Genomic DNA, 18,125 nt, shown 5'->3' on the forward strand with positions numbered 1-18,125 from the left:
CAACCACAGTAGAATGGATTATTTTTACTGGCTATGGTGCGGATGACAGATTAATCTAAGTGAATGAAGAATTCGATTGATCCTATTCAAACTCATTTTACTTGAGAACCTTGCAACGAGCAGGAAACTTTTAATAATGTTTGAAAGATTAAAGCACAGCATCTTTTATCTACAGTTACTGATAAAAAATAAGGCGGATGTGGGTGTCCATTACTATTGGATTTTTTTCCCGTCACGCTGTGATACTGCATCAGGCTTAGCTGTTAAAGGACGTGTTGCAAACTACTGAACTAACCTGCGTGAAGACAAGGGTCTCAGAACTTCTGCTATCCAAACTCAGGACAAAGCGGATGGATTGAAAGAGTTCCTGAATGCTGGTACGAAACTGCTCCTCCTCTATGCCACCTGTTGCTCTTGAGTACAAGATCCGCGACTGCACAATAAACTTGAATAAATATTCCAAGGCCTAAAGGGAAGAGGAACACAAATTCTTAGGTCACTTAACTTGGTAATCAAAACTGATGATACATTCCTCACATTATAGATGTTTTAAAATTGTCACGTGTCAGAAAATTCATGTTCCAAAAGATTTATGTCATGCATGCAGTAAGCCATGTGAATACAGTACAGATGGTCCCCAACATACACCTGAGTTCCATTCTGACAGACTAGTCAGATCTCAAAATGGATTTAAGTCAGACGTATGTTACTCTGGGCCAACAAGTTCTTAAACTGGATCCAGAGCACTTCAGTCATGGTACCGCCCATGACCCACCACCACTGGCACCTGGCTTGTGCTCACCTCCCGCACCTCAAACACCGGGTCCGCCACTGCCTTCATGTCCCAAAAATAGAACATATTCAGTGGCAGTGGAGTCTTGGTGCCCTCCCAGCCCATGGCCACCACCATACTGGTCCATCAAAATAAACAGCAACTGGATCCCTGGGACCTGACTGGTCCAGCAACTCCAGATCAAATCTTACCATGAGAAGTTGTAAATTTCAGTCCTCAAAACATTAGCAAAGCTGTTACTTAAACAAGATACAATTCACAGTTGACCTTTGTGGATGGGTCACCTTTACCCAGATCAGTTAAATGTGTCCCCAATTCCATTCTTGATAATTGAGAGTAATTGAAACCACAGAAAATTTTCCCAGTGGAATTCATGACACCTATCATTTTCCATCATTCACCTTTGAAGGCAATGATTGACAGGGACAATCATCTAGGTTTTTTAAAAAATTGAACATTATCAGGACTGAGACTCTTTGATGGAACTGTTACCTGATCTGCTGATTGTGTTCCAACATCAGCAGTTTTTTTTAATCATTTAATCTCCAGTTTCATTTCTACTCAATGTCCTTTCATTAGGTAACTAGACAGCACCATTTAATAGCTAGAGGAATCATAACAAACCTAATCACACCAAATGAAATACAAAAAATCCCTGCAGATACTGGAAATCTGGAGAATGCTGGAAATACTCAGCAGGTCAGATAACAACTGTGGAAGGAGAAAGTATGTCAGGTCCAAGACCTTTCGCCAGAACTGAAAAGAAATGATCACACTAAACATCCACAGCTGAATTTCATCCAGCTCGTTTTATCGAGTGCAAATAAAAATTGAATTTTTCATTTCTGATGCCAAGGCCAAAGGTGCATTCTCATTGCTGTCCAGTCTGAATTACTGCAGACATAGAACCAGGGCTAGCAATTCTCCCTTGCATGAAAATGCAATCCAAGCGATCCACTCCAGTTTAGCTTAAAACCCAAGGGATTGATATTCTCATGTGTGTCATGAAGTACATGAGGCTCAGTACAATAATGAATTCCATGCATGGAAGATAACCATACATGAAGGATGTGTTAACAGCAATGTTACTTACAAGGTCAAAATTAGACTCCCAATCAACCATGGTAGCAGGAGTTCTTAAAATAACAGTTTCTACTCAGAAAAGCTGCTTCATTTGATGGTGGTATTTCAGGGAAGAAAGGCCATTAAATCGCAGAACTGTATTGAGGCTGGCTGCCTCCAAAAAATGACCTGATGATGTCCCTGTAACAACTTTTTAAATAATCTTTAGTGCATGCAGTATTTTTATTTTTTATTAATCTTCCTGAATTCCCCCATGATAATCACAACAAATTGTACAATTTAACATACCACAAAAAACCTCCTCTTAGATTAAATTTCCCTTAACAGGTGTACCTATTCATCAAAACAGAATATGAAATTTTTTCAAACCCCAAGTGCTGAAAAGGTTCAAGGATTATTCTGTCCACTTATTACCTCAAGTAAGACCAAAGTGAAAAAAAGTTATTCAGATATTTGAACCTTCAACAAGATCACGGCTAATCTGACATTCCTCATATGCATTTTACTGCCATTAATACATAATCCTTGATTCCCATACTGATAAGAAATCTATTTACCTCATTTTCAAACTGACAAAAGTATTTAGTTCCACAGTTCCCACAGCTCAGTGGCAAAGAGGTTTACATCTGAAAAAATACATCCTTTCTCATCTCGTTCTGAAATGGGCACCCACATTTCGGGCCAATGTCCTCTGGAATGGGTTCCTCCCTTGAGAGTAAGCATACTCTCTGCATTTACCCTGCTAAGTCCTCAGCAACTTTACATATTCAATAAAGTTGTCTTTCATTATTATAAATTCCAGTAGGTAGTCATGACCTGTCTGACAAGTCCTGAAATTTTGGAACCAAAATTATTCATAGTACTCTAGATGTTGTCTCACTAGTACCTTGTATAACCTCTCTTTTAATACTCTAACTCCTCAAATATGAGTATTCATTTTACTTTCTGCTAGCTTCCTGTATTTGATGCATAATAGTTCTATAGCACAGAAACGGGCCCTCCAGCCCAACCCACCTGAGCCGACTAAGGTAATCTGAGATAATCTTATTTGCCTGCATTTGGCCCAAGTCCAACTAAATTTTTCTTACCCATATACACATAAAAAATGATATTTATGTGTTTTAATTATTCCTGCCTCTACCATTTTCTAATTCAGTTCATTCCATATACTCACTACCTTCTATATGAAAAATAGTCCCTCATGATCCCTTTAAATATTACTGCTCTCACTATAATCCTTTACCCTCAGAACAGAAATGTATTATTACATGAAATAGCCTTTAGTCTGTCATAAGGCAGAAAAAAATTAGCATTAGTCTTTTCCTGCTGCTCTTTACAGTCAGAGAAAGAGAAGCAAAAGAGTCACTGTGTGTTGGTGGATTCCCCTCCAGTGCTCCTGCAGCTTCTGCAACTGCACAAGACTCTGGTTCAGGTCAAACCATTAGCAATCGGTCTCAGATCCAAACCTACAACATGATGAGGAAGCCTTCAGCACTCAGGGCCCTTCCTACCCTCAGCACCCTTTGGAATCCTGGTTCTGATATCTGGTTCTCATGAGTCAGTCTCCAACAGTCTGCACCCTGGTTGAGTCCTTAACCTCATGTCAGCAGCAGCCTGCAGTCTGTGTGAGTTCCTCACCCACATTTCGCCAACAGCTCGTCTCCTATGTGTGTCCTTTAGCCATCGACTCCCCTCTCTGGTCTGGCACCATGGACACCGTCCTTGGGGTCACTTTCTCTGTTTCCCTTTCTCAACGGGAGGTATTCTCCCCCTTACTGCACCTCTGGAGGCCACTGCCAAACACAGGCACTGATCCCAGACTCTGTAGTCACAAATGTTTAATAAAAAATGTCGGCTCCTTCAACAGGCCATTTAAAGCATGTACAGAGCTGTTGGCAGTCGGACACTTCAGGGGGTGCTGTGTCTCCACTCCTGCTCTCCCTGGTTTGCATCAGTGACAGTGCTTATATTACAGTAGCTTCGGCAGCGCCCTCATAGTATGGTGACCAGAATGGCACACAATATTCAGTGCCCTTAAAACTTTATGTATTGTAGTTCTCCTGTAGTTTTGATATATTTAAATAATCCTCTGTTCTTTACTTCTTCCTTCCAAAATAAAGTGAAATTTTTCCACATTATAATGCATTTGCCAACATTTTGCATGTTTTCCCTTAACTGATGTACATTTGTATCTCACAATTTCTCCTTCATGAAGTCTGATTAGATTATGCTTTTTCATATGTGCTGCTATTATCTTGTGGTGGAACACTGTTTGACAGTCATTGTACTGGTTGGGCCGCCCCTGATTCTGTAACTCCTTCCCCTCCAGGATTCCTAATAAAGACGGTATCACCCAATCCCTTCCCTCAGAACTGCCTTGGAATTGGGCCAACAGCATGTAAGCTATGACTGTAAGTTTAAGTCTATTAATCTTGACTTCCAGTCTGTCAGATCTAATTGATAGCGCTCCGTACCTCCTTAATAATTGATTATATTTTCCCAACAATATACAGTATGTAATGCCAATCAGCCTTCAATTACCTGCATTTTTCCTCCCAATTTCTAATCCACTGGTATTTATCTCAATTTAAAGACTTTTGGAAGATTGTGAGTAATGCACCCAATACTTTAGTACCTATTTATCTTGGGATCCTAAGAGACAACTTGAGGGTCCAAGAGACTTGTCCTTCTCCTACTTTTGTATGTCTTACTGAAATGTCACTGCTTCCATGTGGACCATCCCTCTTTAAGGACATGGTGTGGATTTTTTTTTCTGCTCATTAGGTTTGAAATCTTTTCCCAGTTCAAGACAATCTTTTTCAGCCAACTTTAGCACAATAATACAGGGCTGTTTCCCTTCACTACCATCACTGCTTTACCTTAAGGTACCTTTGCAGGCACAGAGAAAAAGCAGGAATTATGGTTTTGTATGCAATTATTATGTTATATGGGCCTTCTTGAACTTTCTTACTACTTTATCCAGGAATAGGACCAGTCATTAATTTCATTCTTCAACAGCAATAATAAATCTGATAACTCAGGTGTGGCAGAGTAAGGAGACAAAACTATTGGTGCTTATCATTATTTTACAAGTGTAAGCATTCTTAAAGTGAACATTACAAAGTTGTTGTTAGTGATTCAACAGTCTGCTGCTGACTGCACTATTTGCAACTTTCTCCAATGAAATTAGGAAAAGATTTGTTCTGAGAGGACTCTAAACTGCTCCCTTTACAAAGTACCCTGAAAATATTACAATTTGTTACATTAGGCCCATATAATATAATTGCATACAAAACCATAATTCTTGCTTTTTCAATCACCTGGTTTAAAAATAATTTTATATTCACATAAATATATTTCAAAATATCTGCGATTTTAACATTTTTATAATTATTTTTGGTGAGGGGCATGACCATGCTGAGAACCTGAGTAGGTTTTGAAAGAGTTCTCCACAAAAAGTATTAAAAAGACGGTTTGAAAGCTCAAAAACCAGAATTTTATCGTCAAAAATGGATAAAACTAGTGCTAAATGACCAAGGCAACCAAAAACAAAAACTGAAGAAGCAAAAGCTCAGCCAGGAACACCAATCGAAAGCCCAATGAAGAGCGGCTCAGGAGGGACCTTGGGACCGATTGAACCCAGCAGAGCAGCCCAAGATATAACCACCATCCTATACAAGATGAAAACTTAGTCACTTGTTTCACGAGTTTTGAATGAGTGATAAGAGACATACCGGAAATTAAAGAAATCATGGAAGATTTAACGGAATGAATGATTCAAATGGAGGTTGAACTGGATAAAAGACAGGCTAAAGGCTCTTGAAGTAAAACAAGGGACACAGACAGAAAAGTATTAATGGATAAGATCGATCATATAGAAAATTTCAGCAGATGTAAGAATCATTGTACTGAGAGAAGGAATCGAGGGGAAACATGGATCCCACAAATGCTGGGACAAAACAAGTTAAATGCAAAGTTGCAAATTGAAAGGGCTCACTGGACCCTCAGACACAGAAGAACAAGTGAACAGCGACCATGACCAGCCTGCTAAGACTGTTAAGTTACCAGGAGAGGGATGTGATCTTGGGAGAAGCATAAGAATATTCAAACAATAACAATGGCCTGTTAGTAGTGGACAATGCACAAGTAATGTTTTTTCAGGACTTTAGCCCTGCTTTGGTCAACAAACAAAGGAATTTGATGAAGTAAAGAGACAACTGTGATCTAAAAACTTTAAATATGAAATGACTTACCCAGTGATGCTGAGGGTGGATGTCTCAGAAGGTAATCGACGAATTTTCAAGAACAAGGAAGTGGAAGAATTTTTAAGAAAGTTATGAAAAGATTAAAGTCGCCAAATGAGAAGACTGAAAAGACCATTTCAAAGCAGGACTAACTGAAAGACGTATCTTTTTAAAAAAATTATATTTAGTAGTACTGAACCGTCTTGTTTTTAATGCTAAAAAAATCATTGTAATCTATATGGAGAGCTCTGGAAAGAAAGGAAAGTGGTGAAGAAAGTAGCAGGGTGGGATCACCTATTTAAGGGGGAAAATGGCACCGGGAGAGGAGCAGTTTTAAAAGATGGCACTAATTGGAGCTTTTCTTACATGCTTCTGTGTTCTATTGTTAACATCACTGTCAGAGCTAGGGATGTGTGTGTGTGTGTGTGTGTGTGTGTGTGTGTGTGTGTGTGTTTCTTAAAGGGGAAATGTGTAAATGTGTATGTTTCTTAAAAGGGTAATGTCTCTTCAAAGGGAAATGTCTCTTAAAAGGGAAATGACTATTTTTTTTAAATTGGAAAGATTTTATTTTTCTATAATATTTGTTTGAAAAATGGTATGAATAAAGCACTAAAGTTTATTATTCTTAATTTTAACGGGATAAACGTGAAAATGAAGAGAAAAAGGGGCTTTGCATACCTAAAGTTATTAAAAGTGAACATGATAAATTAAAAAGAGGATGGGTGGGACAAATAATATCATCTTCCTTTGGTTCAAAGGCAAGAGCAATAGTGATTCTCATTAATAAAAATACACCAGTGCTAATAGAAGACACTTTGATTGATCAAGCCAGAAGGTATGTAATGGCACATTGTAAAATTTATGGAGAAGCATAGACATTTATAAATATTTATGCTCCAAATTATGATGATGAAGCCTTTATGAAGGATTTTTAAAAAACAATAGAGGAAAAACAAAATATATTGGTTGGAGGAGATTTTAATTTTTGATTGGACCCAATACTAGATAAATCTGGAGAAACAGTAATGAGGGCGAAAGCAGCAAAACCACAATTTCATTTACACAAGGGTGGACAATTCACATACAAGGATTGACTTATTTTAAATGTCTGACCAGTTAAAAAGTAGAGTGATAAAAATGGAATACCTAACGAGGCTTCTATCAGACCACACACCACTAACATTAACTATTGCAATAACGGAAAAGCAAGAAAATGTATACAGATGGCGTCTTAATACCACACTACTTAAAAGAACAGACTCTGTGAATGTATATGAAGACAGATTGAAATATTTTCTGAAACAAATCAGCCATCTACTAACAATAATTTTTTGATATAGTACACGCTCAAAGCATGTTTGATGGGACAAAGTATATCCTAAAGAAAGAACCTTAAGAGCAAATATAGGACAGAAGTAAATAGTCTGGAGAAAGATATTATAGAATTAGAAAAAATATATTGAAGAAAAGATCTACAAGAAGAATACAAATTACAAATAAAAAGCTAAGATATAATACAATACAAATATATAGAACAGAAAAAGTTATATTAAAAAATAAACAACAATACTATGATTTCGATGAACGGGTACACAAAGTTTTATCCTGGCAGATTAAAGCAGAGGAGTCATCAAGAATAATAAATGCTACAAAAACAGACATTCTAGCAAATGAACAAAAGGAAAGCAATGTCATTTTAACAATATTGCATGAAATTATATAAATCAGAATTACTAGGAGATGAGAATGAAATGGAAGAATTTTTGTCGAATGTTGAACTTCCAAAACTAGAAGAAAGAGAAGGGATAGAACTAGACACTCCCTTTACAAGGGAGGAAATTGAAAAGGCTCTGAGTACCCTACAGGTTAATAAATCACTGGGAAAGGATGGATTCCCATCTGAGTTTTACAGACAATTTAAAGAACTATTAATGCCCTTGTTAATAGATGTTCTGGACCAAGCAGTAGAACACAGATCCTCCCGGAATCATTCTCAACTGCGATTATTACAGTGTTACCAAAACAAAATAGGGACCTATTAAAAAAGGTTGTCATATAGACCAATATCCCTATTAAATGTTGATTAGAAGATACTAGCAAAAGCATTGGCTAATAGGTTAGGACAATATTTTTCAAAATTAATACATACAGATCAAGGAGGATTTGTTAAAGGAGTCATTCCTCAAATAGTCTAGGAAAATTATATAATATAAAGCATGGCAAAATTTGAACGGAATCCAAGTATTATAGTCTCCCTGGATGCGGAAAAAGTATTAGACCATTTGGAATGGCCCTTTCTATTTAAAAAAACACTGGAAAAATTTGGCAGAGGCAGAACATTTAGAAACTGGATAAAAACTTTACACCATAAATCGCAAGCTAAAATTATAACCAATAATCAGATGTCAGTGGTGTTCCCCTTGAGTACATCAAGCAGACAGGGATGCCCCCCGTCCCCAGTGCTTTTTATTTTAGCGGAGATAATAAGAAGGGATTTGGATATAAAAGGCTTCAAAGTTAGACAAGAAGAACATAAAATTAGTCCATTTGCTGACAATGTGCTACTATACTTATCAAATCCAGCTAAATCTTTGGAAAAGATACAAGGAACACTGGAAAAATATGGAAGAATATCAGGTTATAATATAAATATGAACAAAAGCAAGATAATGCCATTAACAAATTTTGAATACGAAAGATACCAAAAAGGAAAAAATTTAAATGGAAGATGGATGTTATAAAATATCTTGGGATAGCGACTGACAACAACTTACAAAATCTGCATAAACTAAATGATGTTCCTCTTCTTGGGAAGAGAGAAAGGGGCCTGCAGAAATGGAGAGACTCACCGATTACTTTAGTGGGAAGGGTTAACTGCATCAAAATGAAAGTGATACCAAAACTGCAGTATCATTTTCAATTACCACCTGTTCCGTTACCTAAAAACTTCTTTAAACTACTAAACAATCATATTAGACAGTTCCTATAGAATAATAAGGTATGCACTGGAAAAGCTGACAATGAAAAGCCTTTTTCATTGAAGACAACCCCCCTGCCCCCTTGAATACAGATGGGAAAGTACTCAATGGAGGAGGGGGAAGCAAAAGATTTTATCTATAAATGGAATATCAAATCACTAGAAAAGAAAAGACAGATAATCTCATACTAATACATATGATCAGAACTTGGCAAGAAATTAATAAATGTATATGAAAAAAAGTAGGGATATCAATAAAAGCACCACTGTGTAAAAATGTGTTATTGACTATGAACATAGATAATAGAATGTTACATTTGTAGTATGGCAAAGGTATAAGATATATTGAAGACTGCTACATGGAAGGAACTCTTATGTCCTTTGAACAATTAAAACACAAATACAGAGTGGCCAATGGGACCTTCTTCTGTTTTCTCCAGCTTAGATCATTCTTAAGAGAAAGATGGGGACCAATGTTGATCCCACCTGAAATTAGTGAAACGGAATGAACAGTCTAGATGGGGAATACACCCAGATTTGTAACAAAAATGTATTATGGTCTCAAGAACAAGTGCAAAACCAGGATTACGGAGGTCAAGAGAAAGATGGTAATTGGACTTGGGTGTGGTTATTTCAAAAAGAAGCGGGTCAGATTGTGAATGGACAGTATGCCATCAATTATAAATGCAAAATATGGATTGGTTCAGTATAATTTTATCCCACAGAAATTACAAAATCAAAAGTAGAAGTATCAGAGATATGTTTCAGATGTGGGACTGAGATAGGAACTATTTTACATGCTATGTGGTCATGTATGAAGGTGTGGACATTTCGGCAAGACATTTCCAGAATAAATTATACATGATAACAGGAGTGGTCTTCATGGGTGACACAGAGCTATATCTGTAATTATAGGGATCATGGTTGCAATGCAACTCGCAATGCCTTTAAGGATTATAACTCCTGATTGATTAAACTTGTCTACAAGCAGGGGCTGACACAGGAAATACTGCCGTATAAGAGATCTGTAATGGAGGCTTGCAACATCATGGCATGCCTCATGGGCTGTTTACAACAATTTTAAAGTAAATAATCTTTTCCTTCATCCATGTTTTGTCTAAGAACTTACACATACAAGATGAAACATGATGTCAGAAGTGGGATGAAGGAAATTAAAAGGAAATACTTTAAAAGGAAAATTTAAAGTCAGCGCTGAAAATTGGAACAGATTAAAACAATGCTTTGGATTATATTTAGCAGCAGTCAGAGCTGATGAGAAAAGTGATAAAGTGAAAGCATCAGTTTTCTTACCTGTCGTGGGTGATGAAACCCTGGAGGTGTATAATAACTTCACATTTGCTGCTGAAGGAGACAAAATGAAATTGGAAAAAATAATGGAACAGTTTGAGGTATACTGCACCCTAAACGTAGTGACGTTTGAGAGGCACAGATTTTTCATATGTGTACAGAAAACCGAAGAAAGTATTGTGACTGAATTGAGAAACAGAAGCAAAATGCATGATTTTGGTGGACTGACCAACTTGCAGATAACAGTCTAAGGGAATGACTGCTAAGAGAGCAAAATCTAGAGTTGGAAAAAGCCATAGCACTCTATAGGGCTACAGAATCTGTAAAAGGACAGGCAAAAGAGCTGCTCATGAAAATAGCAACAATGTGGATGCAGGGAGCAAGAATGGAGAAAAACAGTTTAACAAAAAGCACGCGAAACTGAAAAGAGATGGGCGGCCAGTGAACAAAAATGAAAAGGTCAATCGAAAGCCATGTCGTCGATGTAGTACACAACACCTATCAAAAAAGTATCCAGCATATGGTAAAATGTGCAATATGTGCATCAAAAGCAACCATTATGCCCATTGCTGTAGGAACCAAGTGCCACAAAGCAAGGTTCATACAGTAGATGAAAGGGAGATAAAGGAAATCTATGTAGATGTTGTGACTGAAAACAAGAAAGAAAACAGAGACTGGGTGTTGAGATTAAAAGTGAATTACATATACATTTCAGTTAAATTGGATACTGCAGCACAAATTAATGTAATATCAGAGACTGATTTTAAGAATATTAGACAGAAACCAAAGATGTATGGAACAAATTTGAAGGTGACAGGATGTCAGGTACTGATATACTAGTGCAAGCAGAATGCATGGTCAAAGTGAAATACAAGGACAAAGAGCATATGCTAGCATTCATTGTGGTACCTAAGAATGTACAGGCCATCCTAAATTTAACAGCCTGTGAGAAAATGAACCAGGTAAAAAGAGTCCTCATGGTGGAAAGCGAAGGATAGACAGTCTATGATGAACTCATGAAAGAGTACAACAGACCTATTTTAGGGTCTAGGCTGACTTCCAGGAGATCACACGATCAGAGTGGATAAAAATGTTCCACTGATAATACATCGATGCAGAAAGTTCCATTTGCACTTCAAAAGCAACTAAAAGCAGAGTTGGATAGGGTGGAAAGACTGAACGTGAGTCAGAAGATAGATGAGCCAACAGAGTGGGTGAGTTCACTTGTTGTTGTGGACAAAAAGAATGGAAAGGTCAGAATTTGCCTGGATTCAAGAGATCTAAACAGAGCAATAAAGAGAGAACACTTTAAGCTTCTGAATCATGAAGAAATCATGTCACAGTTTGCAAATGCAAAGTTTTTCAACAGGATGCATCATCAGGATTTTGGCAGTTGAAATTGGATGAAGCAAGTTCAAGACTGTGCATGTTCAATTGTCCATTTGGCAGATACAGATTCCTAAGGTTACCATTCGGAATTGCCTCAACTCCTGAAGTGTATCACAAAACTATCCATATGGTCTATGAGCACCTAGATAGAGTTGATATCTCAATGGATGACATCATAGTATGGGAACCATGAGAATGGAGTATGATGAGAGACTAAGAAAAGTGCTGGAAGCAACGAGGAAAGCAAACCTGAAGCTGAATAGAGAGAAATGATAGCTTGAGGGTGACAGAACTAACATTTGTAGGAGATATTATTGGCAGTGAGGGCATCAGACCAGATCCCAGAAAGGTGTCCGCCGTTGGGAACATGCCAAGACCACAATGCAAAAAGGATGTACAGAGGTTTAATGGAATGGTCAACTAAATAAGTAAATTTATTTCCAACCTCTCAGAAAAGATGGCTCCATTGAGACTAACAGAAAAGAACATTGAATGGGAGTGGAGTCATGAGCACGAAAAGTCATGGAAAGAACTAAAGAAATTGCTCACAAAGGAACCAGTTCTGAGGTTTTATGACCCAACAATACCCATCAAGATATCATTAGATGCATCACATAGTGGGCTCGAGGCAGTTCATTTGCAAAAATATGATGACTGGCAACCCATTGCGTATGCATCACGCTCAATGACAAACGCGGAGACACGGTGCACTCAAATTGCAAAGGAGCTGCTCAGCATCACATACGCCTGTGAAAGATTTCATCAGTTTGTGTCAGAACAAGTAATCAGTGTAGAGACTGACCATAAACCCTTGAATGCATTGTTTCAAAAGCCATTAAATGAATGTCCACTTAAAATACAAAGAATGATGATCAGGCTGCAATGCTATACAGTGAATGTGGCATACATTCCGGGTAAGATAATGTACACAGCAGACACATTGTCTAGAGCTGTTAACATAAGAGAGCCCACAAACATCAAAATGGATGAAGATGTGAACGCCTTAGTGGACAAGTGCACTGCCCATATCAGATGCAAAAATGGAGCTCATAAAGTCAGAAAAAGATGAAACACTGAGACAACTGAGAAAAAAATATCTTGGATGGATAGCCCAACATAAGCATGATTACTCACCTGACGTTTCAGTGTACTGGAACTGCAGGGCGGAACTATATGATTGAAGACATCATCTACAAAGGAAGTAAAATCCTAATTCCAAAGATTCTGAAAAAAGAAATGCTAAAAAGAATCCAGGGAAGACATCTGGGAATCGAAAAGTGTAAGAAAAGAACATGAGCATGGATGTACTGGTCAATAATCAACAATAATTTAACAAATGAAATGTAAAACTGTACAATATACCAGAAATATCAAGCAAGCAATCCTACAGAACCACTAAACCCACACCCAGCACCATACAGACCTTACCAGAAGGTATGCGCTGACCTATTCAAATGCCAAGAGAAATACTATCTTGTAGTCACAGACTATTATTCCCTGTATCCAGAGGTGTGTAAACCAAACACCACCACTGCAGATGCTGTAATAATAGATAGGAAAGCCATATTCTCCAGACATGGCGTGGCAAGCAAGGTCTTCACAGACAATGGACCTCAGTTTTGCAATTCAAAGTTCCGACATTTTGCCAAAGAGTGGGACTTTGTACACACCACGTCAAGTCCTCATTTTCCACAGTCCTATGGTCTAGTGGTAAAATCAGTACAGACAGTGAAAAGACTGATGAACAAGGCAAAAGACAGTGGAACAGACTTCTACCAGAGCATGCTAGTATACCGCACAACACTGCTCTAGTGTGGTCTGTCACCAGCACAACTCTTTATGGGATATAGGCTGAGATCAAAACCTACCCATAACCTCCTAAAATCAAAAGAGGGGAAGAAAGTGAGGAAGTTGAATGAACAACAGAAAGAAAAGCAAAAGTATTACTTTGACAGAGGAACAAAAAACCTACCAGAATTCTACACTGGTGACCAAGTAAGGCTAAATGACAAAACAAACTTATGGACTCAAAAGGGAACTGTCCTTAGTGAAGTCCAACCAAGATCATACACCATTCAGACAGATGAAGGTGCTGTTCTGCGAAGAAATCATCGAGATCTTCAAATGGGACCAGCCACAGTAGATAGAAAGACGGATACTATTGAACAAACTGAATTCATAGCTGAGGAGACATCATCTGAGGCAACAACTTAGATTCAAGGACAATCAATCAGGAAATTGTCAAGACATGTGAATCCTCCAAAGAGACTCATTGAGCAAATTTAAAGACTCCTGTTGTAGAATGAAGTAATGCTATCGTATCGCTCTTCAAGTTTTAGTGTATGTAAATGTGAACACACAAAACAAGTTTAAAAAAATATTAACAATGTTGATAATTATGAAAATGTAAGTTCCTGATGTTAAAGTTAAAATAGCAGAATTATACAAAGAAAACATGTTAGTTAAAAGAAGCTACTTTTTTTTAAGGGAGATGTAATGATAATGATCATGGTTGTAAAGCAACTAGCAATGCCTTAAGGAGTATAGTTCCTGTTTGATTATATTTGGTTGCCAGCAGGGGCTGACACAGGAGAGACTGCTGTATGAGAGATCTGTAATGGAGGCTTGCAGCCTCATGGCATGTCTCATGGGCTGTTTACATCAACTTTAAAGTTAAAGAACCTTTTCCTTCATCCACATGTTGTCTAAGAACTCACACATACGAATATAAGATGAAATAATATTTACTAGATAATTTTATGGAAATAAGCAATAAATTGAATATCAAATCTCATTTATAAAAAATAGCACTGGCTGTAGCAAAAAAATGTACTGCGATCACTTGTAAGTCTTACTCCCCTCTAATTATAACATGATGGACTGTGGAAATGAACAGTTGTATATTTATGGAAAAAAATCACATATAATTTAAAATATAAATATGACACTTCTGTAAAGATCTGGCAGCCATACCTGGAACACATAGGAGCCCATATACAGTAATAAAAAAAGAAAAAGGACTATAAATGCAACTGTGGTATATTTAAATGTGGTTTCTCCAATTGTATTTTATATATTTAAGATAGTTAAACTCTGACGGTGTGTGGATTTGTATGCATGGAAAGGGGGAGGGAGGGAGGGACTGTTTTGCTTTTGTTTGTAGTTGTTTATAAGAAAAAGTTTAGTATATTGCGATATTGAACATTGTATTATGTATAATTTAAAAAAATCAAAAATAAAATATTCAAAACAATTATTTTTGGTTCCACTTTACTTATCCATGTAGGCACCAATCATCTATTGAGGAGACTAAATGATATTTAAAAATTCTGCTTCTTGTCTCTATTTTTAATAAGATTGTGATTGTGTAGTTAAGAACAGTGAGTGGAAGGACTATGGGGCAAATGCTGAAAAATACGATGAGGTTGAGTAGCCCTTTTTCCATCAGCCAAACAAGCTCCTCTGTGGTAATTTTTATATGATTCTATGATTCTGGTCTAATAAGAACCAGAGATCCATTGAAATGCTGAATTATACCAGCAGGAATAGAAAGGTATAGCCATAGAGATTGTGGAGAGCAATAAGTATTATTTCTGCTCTGAATACAAATTCTGGGCTATGTTGTTTGTTAAAAGTAAAACTGCAGAGGTGGTTGTATATAAAATATCCCGCAGGGTTTGTTTTCCACGGGGTTGAGTTTGGAAAGCTTGTAATTGGAGTTTAATGTTTTTCAAGTAATTTCCCAATGGATTGTTAGTAAATTACATAAGAAGAAAGCAAGCAAAAATAGTTTCACACAGCAGGCAGTGTTAAATTAACTCCATTTCAATTACAAATAAAGGAAGTAAACATGAAATGAGAAGCAGTGATGATCCATGAGTCAAAGTGGAAATGTGTTACATAATCCCAGAGTGACTGGCATTAGAAACCAGCTGATTGAGCAGGGAGGCTAGAGACTTTGTACATGAAGAACAAATCAAAGTTCAAGGAATAGATTAATTGAAAGATTAAATATCCAACATGGATAACTATAAGGATAGAGCATTTTGGTTTTTTCCTCCAGTCACTTATTTGTGGAAGTTGAAAAGTAACATTAAAAAATGGCAATGCTGCCAGAACTGCACTACTGATTGTATGGTCCGGGAGAGTGGGGAGAGGAGACACAGTGCTCCTCCAACTGCCTGCTCCAAATGGTCCACAGTGCTCCTCCAACTCCCTGCTCCAAATGGTCCACAATGCTCCTCCAACTGCCTGCTCCAAATGGTCCACAGTGCTCCTCCAATTGCCTGCTCCAAATGGTCCACAGTGCTCCTCCAACTGTGTGCTCCAAATGGTCCTAAGTGCTCCTCCAACTGCCTGCTCTAAATGGTCCACAGTGCTCCTCCAACTGCCTGCTTCAAATGGCCCACAGTGCTCCTCCAACTGCCAACAACTCAGTACAGACTTTAAATGGCCGGTTAAAGTATCCAACAGTGTTATTGTTGAAAATTCTGCAACTGGTGGGTCTGTTCCCAAGATGGTGGTGCCTGTGCTGGCAACAGCCTTGAGGGGTTGAAGATTCCAGGGGAGTAGTAGATCAGTGCAGGGCATCAGAAACAGGGGAACATCATCCATTGAGAAGGAGAAATGCAGGAGACAACCCTACAGGATGGTTACCACAGCAGTGAACCAGAGAGGGGGTCAGTGGCTGAAGGATCAATACATGCTGTGGGCTGATGGCAACTTGTAGTCAAAGGATCTACTCGAGCTGCAGGCTGCTGGAAAGTGGCTCATGGGAACCAGGTAGTGGAGCTGGGATTCAAGAGGGTGCTGAGGGCTCTCATATGGCTTTGGGCACTGAAGGCTTCTTGATTGCATTCGAGGGAGGCTTGAACCTAAAGCTTAGGCTGCAATGAATAGAACAGGAGTTTGTTGTAAAGGCAGCAGGAGGGCTGTAGGAAAATCCACAGACAGTCAGTGTCTCTGAAAGGAATCCCTTTTGCTTCTCTTTCTCTTACTGTCAAAGGTGTGCCGGGAAGTACTAATGGCAACTGTTCATCTGGCTTACAGCAGACTAAAGGAAATTTTGTGTAATACACTAAAACCCCGGTATATGGCATCTATGGAGATTGGTGATGCCAGAAAAATGTATTTTCCAGTTTACCTATTTATTTTGATCGATTTTTTTTTTTGCTGGTTGGTTGAGGTTGCTGGCTGCTTGAATTCTGGATAACAGGGGCTTTACTATGTTACATTTTCTGTTCTATTACTTGAAAATAAAATAATCTTGTATATAGGGAAAAGTAGAGGAAACATCAAAAGTAAATAATTCAAGGCAAATCTTCCCATGGAAGACAAATAAGAGTTTTGTGAGAAAGACCTTATACACAACAGTTTATATAATGCTAAAATCAGAGGAGTCCAGTGCTACTTGTTTTTGCACTAACAAGAAATTAAGCTTTAATTATTTCCCCAATGAGTACTATCATCAGCTGTTTAACTCATTTACCACAATATTCATGGTGATTAAAAAAGAAAAAAACAAACAAATTGCAGTTGCTGTAAATCTAAAATAAAGGCAAAAAATGCTAGAAATGTTCAACAGATCAGGCTGCATCTGTGGGGCTGCAACATGCTTCTCAAGCTTGTGTAAGGACGCTTCATAACAGGAGCATAGCCAGGTTCTAATGTTAGGGGTAGTGAGCACATAAAAATGCACCCCGACCTCTGTTCCCTGTAGACTGTGTGCACGTGCAAGCACATACATTTTGCACCAGCGTACAAAGGAAATTAACTTGCACATAAAAAGTTAGTGACCTAAAATAATGTGGTAATTAATAATTATACTTTGTAGAATGCAATCATACTTGTATTATATTAAAACATGCCAATACAGTTTTATTAGCTATGAGAGATAAGCATCATCGGGCATCTATAGAGGGAGAGCATTGGGTCGAGTCCCGTCGCTGATTTTGGACTGAATTCCCTCTCACATCTCTGTTCTCTCTCCCACTGTCAGAGCCAGAATGGATGCATGTCACAAGCATTATATGTTAACCCCCTCTCCTTGACATTGGGCTGAGTTTCCCTCTCTCATCTGTATTATCTCTCCCCCAACACCACTCTCCCTCCCCCAGCCAACACATACACCTCTCATGGGGCTTTAGTCAGTGGATGTAGGGTTGATCATGCAGAGAGCTGCTCTGCTGTTGTTCGTAAGCTTGGGTGATGGATGCCAGCAGACAGCTCTCACTATGAGGACCATGGGCAGCTTCTTCGCCACTGCAGCTCTCCTCTACAGCACTGGAGTATGGTGCATCGGCACCACCCCTTTCCTCCCAACCAGCCTGGC

At 38.2% G+C, this 18,125-nt stretch overlaps 1 protein-coding gene across 23 annotated transcripts in view; it reads right to left on the minus strand.

Annotated features, from left to right (window-relative positions):
- Positions 1-18,125, minus strand: part of dock3 (dedicator of cytokinesis 3) — a 939,092-nt gene that overhangs the window by 221,674 nt on the left and 699,293 nt on the right. For all 23 annotated transcript variants that reach the window (XM_069936839.1, XM_069936837.1, XM_069936835.1 and 20 more), the window contains one exon: positions 296-466. In XM_069936839.1, coding sequence (XP_069792940.1) covers positions 296-466 — 171 coding nt within the window. The remainder of the gene's footprint in view (positions 1-295; positions 467-18,125) is intronic.

Source organism: Narcine bancroftii, chromosome 5, assembly GCF_036971445.1.
Source record: "Narcine bancroftii isolate sNarBan1 chromosome 5, sNarBan1.hap1, whole genome shotgun sequence".
Classification (NCBI taxonomy): domain Eukaryota; kingdom Metazoa; phylum Chordata; class Chondrichthyes; order Torpediniformes; family Narcinidae; genus Narcine; species Narcine bancroftii.